The sequence below is a fragment of the Primulina eburnea genome, chromosome 8, assembly GCF_022965805.1.
Source record: "Primulina eburnea isolate SZY01 chromosome 8, ASM2296580v1, whole genome shotgun sequence".
NCBI lineage: Eukaryota > Viridiplantae > Streptophyta > Magnoliopsida > Lamiales > Gesneriaceae > Primulina > Primulina eburnea.
This window is the reverse complement of record NC_133108.1, coordinates 38493397-38505547: the sequence shown is the minus strand read 5'-3', so window position 1 is coordinate 38505547 and position 12151 is coordinate 38493397. Positions and strand designations below refer to the sequence as shown.

Here is a 12151-nt window from a genome sequence, read left to right as displayed (position 1 = left end):
ATATTAGATGAAGTGGGGCTCCGTTGGCCATTACCAAAACCAGTGGTTCAAGTTTCGCAAGCAAATTCACAGAAAAGACGAAGACCATCCCCAAAACGCAAGCCACAAGTTTGCCAACTACCACGTTGAAGTGAATGCTTCCTCTTCAATTCCACTCACCATTTTCTCGTGTCTTTGTCTTCAATCATTTCTCTTCCATCTACACATAATAGTTGATTTGGTTTGGAATCTCTCGAATTTTTCTCGGCCGCCGCTTTGTCCGTTTTTATCGACGTATAAGAAAACATGCACAGCACGTCGAAATAAAAGATTTTGAATTGTATAGGCAAAAATTTGTGTGAGACGGTCTCACGGGTCGTATCTATGAGACATATCTCTTATTTGGGTCATCCATGAAAAAGTATTAATTTTTATGCTAATAGTATTACTTTTTACTGTGAATATCGGTAGGGTTGACCAGTCTCACAGATTAAGATATATGAGACAGATTGGTATTAGGAGATGTACGATCATATTCGAAACGAAAGAAATAACTTTAGAGCATGTTATAAATCTGAATGTGATTTTTGGAAACTTGGGAAATCACGAGGCAAAGTAGGGTTGGTTGTCATCAATTTGAAAAATTAAATACTTTTTATGAAATTAAATATATTATATCATGATTTTTATATATGACATCCTCCATCAATTATTTAAATGTTGTATACTTTTCAAGAATATGTATTTATTCGGCATCTTCGCTTTTAACGTTTTACGCACGATTCCACTTTTAGAATTATATGTTTTTCGAGAAGATTATGGACAAAAAAAAGTTATAAAAAAGCATAAGTAAAAGAAAAAAAAAATTGTTTTGAGTAAAGTTATATATCAAAACTAAAGTAAAAGTGATCCGGAGGACGATATTTTTGAATTTAGGGGGACAAAATTAAAACATTAAATATAAACTATTTCCTACGGAAAAATCACATTTTTGTGATCATATAGTACACAAAAATCACACTCAGGGCATTTATATGATAAATGTAATTTTATATTTTTACCACAATCCAATTTATTGAGAGGTATATATATCTACTATATTATTAAGAGTATCTATAATATAGACAAAAGCATAGTGTCACGAGCTATTTTATTTTTTTAAAAAAATTCATCATTTCAAAATTATAATTAAATTTCTCACTATTTTTTATAATTATGGTATTACCTTATTTATATATATTCAATTCAAATTGTAACATGTGATAATTTCAAATTGCCGTTGGACTTTCATTAATTTTTACAATTATGATATTAACCATATTTGAATATAAATCTAAGCACGTAACGAGTATTTATAACACCTAACGAGTGCTTCGATTCACTAAAAACTGCTAATTTTTCCCACGTTTTTCCCATAACTAAGGTTGGCATACCCTAATTTTCACAAGATTATAGCTAGGGTTGGTAAATTCTAACATGATTTTGTATGTATTCCACAAGTTGTCAAACATCTAGCAGAAACCCCATCGTTCCGTATAATAAAAGATTCTAGTCCAATGATACTGATTGTATGTACCACGTACATGGATATAATTAACCTGGATATCATCGTCATAAATCTTCTTAAATTAAATCGAGTTAGTAGAACTAACAAAGGGTAAGGAAAACTATATACTGTATCGAAATATTATGGTATAAGAAACGAGAGTAAGTTTCTTGTGAGACGGTCTCACGAATCTTTATATGTGAGACGGGTCAACCCTACCGATATTCACAATAAAAATTAATACTCTTATCATAAAAAGTAATACTTTTTCATATGGACTACTTAAATAAGATATTTGTCTCATAAAATACGAGTCGTGAGACCGTCTCACACAAGTTTTTGACAACTTTCATTATACCGAGATTTCGATATGGTTCTGAACTAACGGCATATATTATTTTGTACCGGAAAAAAACTTTTATATATATATATATATATATATATATATTTATTCTATTACTTTATTATTTTAAAATATTAATATATTGTTTTGATTTTTTTTTATTTTGATATGTACAAAAATTTTTCAAATTTCATATCGTTATCAGTACTGAAATCTTCGGTATAGATCTTGGTGAATATGGTATTTTTTGACACAATAACTTTGGTATATCGAAATTTCGGTATTTTGTCACTAACCTACGTTTCCCTATAAATTAATTGCTAGGTTCCATTATTTCCTCTCTATCTAATTTGTATATATAACATGTTTGTTTACCATCATCCTTGGCTAAGTTGGGAATGAAATTTAATCTCTTTGGTAGATCGAGCTGAGTAATAAAAATTTTAAAAAATAAAAATATAGAGTCTATGACTTGTTATTGCAAGATTACTGGTCCAACAATCTTACCAATCACACAGATCAGTCGATCGGGCGACAAAACAAAGAGCAGAGTGTGCTGTATCGGATACGGAACGTGCGACCCAAAATCGCCCAAACATAAATGTGTCTCACCTTCTTCCAACGGAACATCTATTTATAACACAACGCTCCAAACCAACACCTCACCAGTAGGACACTCGCTCAGTACTCGTGTCGAACTTGATCATAGTAACCATTCAAGGTTGGGCGGAGTAGCCGAGGTCTGGGAGCTAGCATCGTCAATGGCGGGGAGTGGAGCTTTTGCGGAGATACTGGACGGAGATGTGTATAAGTACTACGCCGATGGGGAGTGGAAGAAGTCCTCTTCTGGGAAGTCTGTTGCTATCGTTAATCCCACCACGAGAACTACTCAGTACAAGGTTCAAGGTATACTACAACAACACACAATGCGTTTCGTTTGTTTTATTGCTAAAAGTATTGTTTTTGTAATCTAATCTAAGTTAAAAGCACAAGATCTCTATCTTGTTTCATGGAACATCCATGTCTTTTCGTGTCACCACTTAAAAGATTGATTGCGCCTAGTTATTCGGGTTTCCGTTGCTGACATTTTTCCAAGGGAAATTAGTTATTTTGGGATTTGGATCTTTTTGTAGTTGAAACAAACACCCGATGATGTACACTTTTATACGAGATGATCAGTTGATCATCGGATAAAATTGAAAAATTGTCGGAAGAACCTCACATGACACATAGTGTCAGATAAAATTGAAAAATTGTCAGAAGAAACGAGATGCTCAATGGATCGTCTCGTGTAAAAAAGTATTTTAACCACAACAGATGATCCAAATCCGTTGTTTTTGTCCGCTTACTTGTGACATTTGGGGTTTAGTTATACAAGATGAGACTTTCATTAGCTTTTTTTTTTTTAAAAAAAAAAAACAAAAATTTAACATGTAATATCGTAAATTCTATAACTGTCATGCAATGTGGCTAAAAAATTGCACGAAGACAAAATCCCGAAATTTGAGTTTTAGTTGTAATTATTTATGTTAAATTCATAAATTGTAATATGGAAAGTGATTAAAGAGCTCTATTTTCCATGAGATTTAAGCTTGAATTCTCAAAATTTGTAATCTAATCTAAGTTAAAAGTACAAGATATCATATTTGGAGAAGTATCTAAAAAATCTGGTGATTTATTAATTTATCATTGTTAGTTTAAAAACAAAACCATTTTTCGTTTACTACAGTTTGGGGGAATGTCTGAAAAATTAAGCACATATGCCAATTATATACCAGCCTTTAATTTATTTTTTTTTTTAAAGAAATGAGCTACTTTAATTTGATTCTGAAGCCTAAAAATGCGAAATAATATGATATTTAACTGAAAAATCGGAAAAATTGTATACTGAAAGCCATGAAATTTAACAAATTTATACATTTCCAGAACATGAGATCTTTCCAAGAATGAGAAACAATCCATTTGAACTAGAAACTTGTACATATTCAAGAAGTCTGTGCACACATATTGAACTAAATTTTGCATGATTTTGTCAGCTTGTACGCAACAAGAGGTGAACAAGGTTATGGAAACTGCGAAAGTTGCACAGAAATCATGGGCCAAGACCCCTCTCTGGAAGCGTGCGGAGCTCCTTCACAAAGCTGCTGCTATCCTCAAAGGGCACAAAACCCCAATTGCGGAGGCTTTAGTCAAAGAAATTGCAAAACCTTCAAAGGATTCTCTCACTGAGGTTGCTATAGCTATGCATTCATGCATATATATATATGTGTGTGCGTGCGCGATTTATTTCTTTGGATAAACCCAAGAATTTAGTCGAGTGATGTCTCTTGTAATGTTGGTTGCACGAGCAATTATGATAATCGTAATTAGATAACTTGGCCAATGTTCACTCTTCACATTTAAAGGACGTATGGAAATCAATCTCCCAATGATTGAGGAATGTTACAATCTCACAATGGTTTCATGACGAACTATTGAAATATAGTCAAGATTAAGACCGTTCTTATTCAGCTTAAATCCTACCAGGTCGCCCGCATCGAGTTCGTGAATGGTCAGTTGTGCATTTTGGATTATTTATTGGTCTAATATCTGACAATGTTGTAGGTTGTCAGGTCCGGTGATCTTATTTCTTATTGTGCCGAGGAAGGAGTCAGAATTCTGGGAGAGGGAACATTTCTGGTATCCGATAGTTTCCCAGGGAATGAAAGAACCAAATATTGCCTCAGTTCTAAGGTTCTTGATTAATCTTTTTATCCTAGTTTACATTATATTTACATTTCTGTCGAACATAAATAATGCTAATCTCTAAGTCCTATATAATTTTTTTTGTCTGATTCTTAAAATTCTTGCAACATTATGTATTGGGGAAAAAGTGGATATGATTGATTTGATGAAGATATTTACAGATTCCCCTCGGTGTCGTTTTGGCTATCCCACCTTTTAACTATCCTGTAAACCTTGCTGTCTCCAAAATCGCCCCTGCACTCATTGCAGGAAATTCCCTAGTCCTCAAGCCTCCAACTCAGGTATCATTTCATCAGGGAACATTATTTTCTTTTTTTGGCCCCATGTATGGATTCTTGATCCTTATATTACTCAATACTTAGTGTTTCTTGAATTTGTTGACGTGCAGGGTGCAGTGGCTTGCCTTCACATGGTACACTGCTTTCACTTAGCCGGATTTCCGAAAGGCCTTATTAGTTGCATCACAGGAAAAGGCTCTGAAATTGGTGATTTCTTGACAATGCATCCTGGGGTAAACTGCATCAGGTAAAAAGAGCAGCTCGTTTTGGTGTGTACATGGTGCGAGTTCGTTCAAGTTTTTGTGCAACTTCTTGTAATTATCTCTTGTTCTGATGAACGGTCCCATTTTAATGTTAGCTTCACAGGAGGTGACACTGGCATTGCGATTTCAAAGAAAGCCGGGATGGTTCCTTTGCAGATGGAGCTAGGAGGAAAAGATGCTTGTATCGTGCTTGAGGATGCTGATTTAGATTTGGTTGCTGCTAACATTGTAAAAGGAGGTTTCTCTTATAGGTATAATGTAATAAACTTTCTACCATCTTTGGGACCATGAATTCTTGATTTTCTCCTAAAATGTATTTAAAACTTGAAATTTTCAGGAGATTTATGTTAAGATCTATCGGTAGTCAGGCTAGGATTCATGTATAGAGGTGCATGTTTAAGTTAAAAGTTGTTAGGGGTGTGTGTATGTAAAACATATTCCTGATTATGAAAACTACAGAAGTAACAAGTAACATTTTAGAGAAAGAGGGATTGCTCTTCCCGGCATCCCTTTCCATCCACCACAAAACTTAATGTCAGTGTTGATATTTTGATCTCCAAATCTGTGACAGTGGTCAGAGGTGCACAGCTGTGAAGGTGGTCTTGGTGATGGAATCGGTGGCTGAGGAACTCGTTGAGAAAGTAAAGTCAAGAGTGGCTAAATTGACTGTTGGTGCACCCGAGGATGACTGTGATATCACCCCAGTTGTCTCAGAATCGTCTGCAAACTTTATCGAGGGACTTGTGATGGATGCCAAAGAGAAAGAAGCAACGTTTTGCCAAGAGTACAAGAGGGAGGGAAATCTCATTTGGCCGTTGCTATTAGATCACGTGAGACCTGACATGAGGATTGCGTGGGAGGAGCCGTTTGGACCTGTTTTACCCGTCGTTAGGATCGGTTCAATTGAGGAAGGTATCCATCACTGCAATGCTAGCAACTTCGGTCTTCAGGTACAATTTCCTCGCTTCATATATATAGATTTTAACATTTCTTTTTGGAAGTTTTGCTCTGTTTTCTATTGTGAGAGTGGAATCTTGAACTCATGACGAGCTACGAAAGCTTTAGTATAAAACTTGGTACGTAAAATTCAAACTCATGTTTCGATTACGCTTGATTTAAGTTTTGTATAGTTTGGTTCACATATAACAATGGACGACTCAACCGAGCTTGACTTGAACTCAGGCGATAAGGTGTTACTCTGAGACGAACTCGAACTCGAACACAGGACTGGCTCGGTTGACTAAATCATACAAGCTTTTGAAAAACTCCCACTTCTATACTTGGTTTAATCATGAATTTGGAGTTTGATACTTCCCATGAAAAATAGAACATAAGCATAGATCAAGTAAATGAGATTACTTCCAACCTTTTAATCACTGTCCAACCAACTGCAGGGTTGTATCTTTACCAATGATATCAACAAGGCAATGCTGATCAGCGACGCCATGGAGACCGGAACCGTGCAAATCAACTCGTCTCCGGCTAGGGGTCCAGATCATTTCCCTTTCCAGGTAACTCAAACAGAAACCAAATAAAACAGTGACAGAGCTAGTATATTAACTAAAGGAGGGATAATAGAGATCAAGAATCATAAGACGTGAATTTCAAGCGTACTGAATTGGTATTTTTTTTTCCAGGGTATCAAGGACAGTGGAATAGGATCTCAAGGCATCAGAAACAGTATCAACATGATGACCAAAGTGAAAAGCATTGTAATAAACTTGCCGTCGCCTTCGTACACTATGGGCTAGAGAACATTGTCTAGGCAGCATATTTGTTTGTGAGAGAGTCATGATCCTTTTGTTCTCATATTTATTTTTAGCTTTTTGTTTCATAATCATGTGTTGGGCTTAATCGTTGTGCTCATCGTAATAACATTTTATGATCTCAATGTACTGACGACTCGCAATGCAAGTTATTCTCATGAAAGTTTTTCAGAGTGCGTGTGAGTAAGGACATAAACATATTAAAAACTCATTTTTATATTGTGAAGACAATCATGAAATCTTACAAAGACAATCTCTAGAGCAAGGTTGTTAAAAAGAGTCATCTCGCATGAGCGCATATTCATATGCAAAGTTATCACAATTGTATTGCTAAAAGCATCTCTAACCCTGCACCAAAATAGTGTTATTTGAACGATCAAATATTCTAACACATACAATAAATAGATGTCTAATTTTTTATTTTATTGGGGCTAAGAACAATCGAACGACGGGAGACAATGCTAAGGAGGGGAGGTTGTTATCTCATCAAGAATATTTGAGAATGTGTGGTTCAACTTGATCTACCTTTGTTTTCGGTAAGGGGAATTACACAACATCGTACCACGAAATTAAAGGAAGAACTAGTTGGAAGGAAACATAGATGTGTATTAATCTCGAAAATCAACCTTCAGATATCCATCAAATTTGGAAGATAATATTACACATACAAAGTAGTTTTTCTTAAGAAGAAAGCATCTCGAAATTATGAAAAGAGCTTTTTAAAATTATGGAAGAAATATCGATCAAATTATTGTAAGATTTTAACATCATCCCTATAAATACGACCATCTCATTCTCGAAAATCACACATTCAAATCCACTTTATATTTCAAAAATCTTCTCCCAACTGCTGCAATATTTTCGAAGATTTTGCGAGACGAAATTGTGTCCATTTTTCGAGTCAGGCCAAGAAATTGTGGTTATCACGACTTTATTTCATAGTCGCTGGTTAAGGATTTGGGCTGGGAAGTAGATCCAACTGTCCGCCTAGGGATGTGCACAACCAGGGTATTTTGTAGGTGGGCATGGGGGATTGAAGTTCGTGGATATTTGTTTGGGTTTAGCGGAGTTGAACATATTTCATTACATTCCTTTCGGTATCAATCATTGGAGTAAAATATAATTATAATTTCATTCACATCTCCATTTCATTCCAAGATTAATTCTATTCATTCATACCAATAATGTCTTTAATAATTGTAATATATTTCCAATGCATCTAAGATGGTAATTATTTGAATCCATTTTAAAAACCAAATTAGTCTTGTTTGAGTACAATAATTGTCTATACTAGGAGATCCAATTAAAACGTGACGCTTGCACCGTTAACACCATTTATAACTTTGGTAAACTAACTAACATCCTACAACTGGTATCAGAAACATGTCACATGTTCGGTTATTATTAATTGCATTGAGGATAATCGTTGAGGTGCAACAATTACCCTTGCTATGAGAACAATCAAAACATCACGTCAGCACTCTGGAAAAAAACCAATAACCAAAACATTACCTAAGTTACATGATCAAAACCTAAATTTAAATACTTATAAAACAAAAAAACAAAATAGACAAATTTAGAGAACCAATTTGACTCTTTCAGCCATGATATTATGAATTTTCCTTTGCTCTCTTCCCTTATTTTGAATTATATGCCGACTTTAATCATATCCAAGTACAAATTAGTTACATATCAATATTAAATTTCATGTACAAACAACCCACGTCGCCCTATAGGAACAGTACCAGGTTTAGCAACTATTAATACAAACATTATCGCATAATTAAAATCCATGTGGTCATTATTTACAATAATCAATAAAGAAGATAAGCTTCGAGTCCCAAGAATTTTCAACGTCACAGACAACTTAATTACAACATAGACATCTCATGCACTAAATAAAATGATTTGGGGGGTATTTTGGGAAAAAAAAAGAGTAAAATATTGAAGAATTATTTCATAATAAATTTTTTTTTGAATATTGATGAGATTCCATTTTATCATTTATATATAATTAAATCTGTTTGGTGCAATGAACATAGCCGTGACATAAACGTATAAATTAATCCCAATTAGTGAGATTTTATGGTTGAAGAAATACAAAAAAAAAGGGTAGAAAACATTAGTAGTTTAATTAGGACCAACACTTTAAGAATTAGGTGTTTATACCTAGAGATCCTGGGTCCAAATGTTGATGATGGCGAAAGAAACCACTTTTCAAGAGTGAGATATTCTATGAGTGGCGGTGCATGTGCATGTACCTCGCTGGACCATCCTAACGGCAGAACCAGAGACGGATTTACTCATGGGCTGTACTGGGCTGTAGCCCAGCCCACTTTTTTTTTAGCGATGGTTTTTCAGCCGTCGCTAATATTTGAGACGGTTTTACTAAACCGTCGCCGATGTGAATCGGCGACGGTTTTAATTCAAATAGCGAATGTTTTTTGAAAAATCGTTGCTAATAGCGACGGTTGTTTCAAAAACGTCGTACATCAATGTCTTAGTCCAATCAAGTCCCGTCCATTTACAAGGATGAGACCAAATTCATCCCATATCCTCTGATCCACCCCACCTCAATTCTACAAAATTTCTCTCCCTAGTCCCAAGCCCTTTAGCGACAAAATAGAATTGTGGACTCCCGAAGAAATCGAATTGCTCATCGGCAAGGCAACAATCCAGGTAAGAATCGGCTATACATTTTTTATTTTGTTTTTTTATAGCTTCTTTGTGCGTGATTTGTGGTTTCTTGATTGTTTGTTGTTGAGTTGCTGATTGACTATTACTTGTTTATTTGTTTAATAATTATTTTATTCTTGTTTAGGATTATAACTTGAACTATTTCAAAATGGAACATTAATCTTGTTTTGACATTACCTGTGTCTACTGCCACTACTGAGCGGGCTTTTTCAGCAATGAAGCATGTGAAGACGACACTTCGCAATAAAATGGAGGATGACTTTCTTGCCGATTGTTTGACACTCTATATTAAACGAGATCTACCTAAACATATTGATGTAAATTCTATTATTGATGAATTTTATGTTTTAAAATCTCGTAGAGCACAACTTCGTTGAACGATATAATGTAATTTTTTTTTAATAATATATAACTTATCATATTGAGTTCAAGCCCCCCCAACTTCTATTCCTGGATCCGTCCCTGGGCAGCACGACTCATGATCAGTAATGGTGCATGGGTATGGGTCGATGTTCATGTTGGTTCAATCTAATAGCTCATGATCGTTACAAAATTCCATGCCCGAATTTTATAATAACATGATATTTCCATCCCAAGATTAATCGATACATTATGTGTATATAAAGATATGTTTCTCACTTCAAGATTTCACTATCATTATTGTATTTTGTTTTTGTTGCCGACTCAACTATGGGAGGGTTAGTCGACAGTCGTGCAATAATATAGTAATGATTAAGGAATATCGAGTTTTAGTTATAGAAAAATAGCCGTGGCAGGAATATATATATTTTATTGTGGAACGGGATCCTAATTTTTTTTTAATTGATAATAATATTTCTTTGAATTATTATGTGGTTGATTTTTATATTAAAAATGGAAAATAAATAAAGCTTCTTATATAATTTGATAATATCTGTATACATTAATTTAGTACGTACGTAATTAGTGCATATTGCCATGAAATTTGCATTTTAATTTGTTCAACGCGATGCCATTTTGCATCAGGCTACTATATACAAATTTGAACGAATGAAATTTCTTCCTTTTTTCAGGAAAAAACGAAATGTTTGTCACATATATTTATCACTTTTCAATTTAGATTCTCTACATTTTAAAATTTCAGTCTCAGTTCATTATATTTGATTTTTTTTCACAAATTTAGTCATAGTCATTATTTCGACGTAACGTTGATTCATAACTCTTATATATACAAAGTTTTAATTCATTTTTCAATCCCGATGTGGGTTTTCTACGAAACTAAAATAATATTACTAAATACTTTATACTAGCTTTTATATATCATATATTTCCGGGGCTAATTTTGTGCACCTGTCCCACTAATTGGCACGCCGGGAAACAAAAGCGTAATTTTGGGAGAATGATATATTATTGGGAAAGCAAATTTTAAAATGGGAACACAAAGAGCTAGCCATAATGTCTAGGGTTGGTCGTGACAACTTGATAAATGTGGGACTATTATATTGACCACGAACCTAATTATTATAACATATTTAATTAATTTTTGTTTCATAAATAATTTTTGTAATTAGGTGGTAGAATAAAAATAATTTTGTAATTTAAATAAAAGTAGAGATAATATGGTCACACGTGTGTGATCGGTGGTCTCAAGATTACATAATTTTTTTTAAACTCATATTACAATGATAGATGAAATGAAAGTTGGCTTACGCAAAATATCAACTTTTGGTTTATAAAATGAATATGATGCAAAGACCCGAAATCTTGCAACGAGAAAACCTGTATGTCATAGGAAATTTCAGTTCATTTTGGCACAACATTTTTTAGTTCCATGCAAGCATAATCTTAAAAATTTGAATAATCATTTTTCTCTCATTATTGAACATTTATCACCATTTTAATGATTAATTTAAACTACAATAAATCAATCATTAAACTACCTACATTAAAAGAAAAATAATGATAATTAAGAGGAGGTTAATGACCATGAATATGTGTTTTTAATATGAGGTTAATAGTCATGAATATGTGTCATTAAGAGGTGGTTCAAGACCATTAATAGTGAAATTTAAAGGAGAAAATGACAATGAATGGAGTGACCGTTCACCTTAACCTTGAAGGCCTATAAATATAGGCCTTGGTTTAGTGTAAAATCACACTAAAAATCGTCACAAATCACTCATAAGTCTCGACCACTTCAAGCAAAGAGGAGAGACTGCATTCGACCATTGTAGTGCTGTCAAAGTGCTGTCCAAACTGTGACTGAAGTGCTACCCAAGTGTTGCTCGTGTTCGATCCAAGTTTTACCCAAGTATTGGTTAATTTCGAATCATACATTTGAACCAAGGGTAAGTGAGATTTTTCTATATATATTTCTTCACAAGTGTTTTTTTGCTATACTTTTATGTACAACTGCATTTCATAAGTGTACTATTTGATATATACTTGTTCTTCGTAAGTGCCCACGTTTGCATAAAAATAAATTATGTATATTTTTGAAATTCGATTGGCATTTGTTATTTCTTCGATTTGCTAAATGATATTTGAAAGTATGT

The 12151-nt window shown here is 34.0% G+C and overlaps 1 protein-coding gene across 1 annotated transcript; it reads left to right on the top strand.

Annotated features, from left to right (window-relative positions):
- The first annotated feature begins 2387 nt into the window (after nucleotides 1-2387).
- Nucleotides 2388-7064, top strand: LOC140839599 (NADP-dependent glyceraldehyde-3-phosphate dehydrogenase-like). The gene is made up of 9 exons (XM_073206426.1): nucleotides 2388-2774; nucleotides 3905-4098; nucleotides 4473-4601; nucleotides 4775-4894; nucleotides 5002-5138; nucleotides 5250-5405; nucleotides 5726-6104; nucleotides 6549-6665; nucleotides 6792-7064. Exons 1-9 carry the CDS (start codon nucleotides 2630-2632, stop codon nucleotides 6903-6905), a joined length of 1491 nt encoding a protein of 496 aa, XP_073062527.1. The 5' UTR covers nucleotides 2388-2629; the 3' UTR covers nucleotides 6906-7064.
- Nucleotides 7065-12151: the final 5087 nt, after the last annotated feature.

What these genes read in the sequence shown, in the direction of transcription:
- LOC140839599 (XM_073206426.1), top strand. Translation starts at nt 2,630, where the DNA reads ATGGCGGGGAGTGGAGCTTTTGCGGAGATACTGGACGGAGATGTGTAT. An exon ending in TCCTCAAGCCTCCAACTCAG is followed by an intron (nt 4,895 to 5,001) that starts GTATCATTTCAT and finishes GTTGACGTGCAG; the next exon opens with GGTGCAGTGGCTTGCCTTCA. An exon ending in AAAGGAGGTTTCTCTTATAG is followed by an intron (nt 5,406 to 5,725) that starts GTATAATGTAAT and finishes AATCTGTGACAG; the next exon opens with TGGTCAGAGGTGCACAGCTG.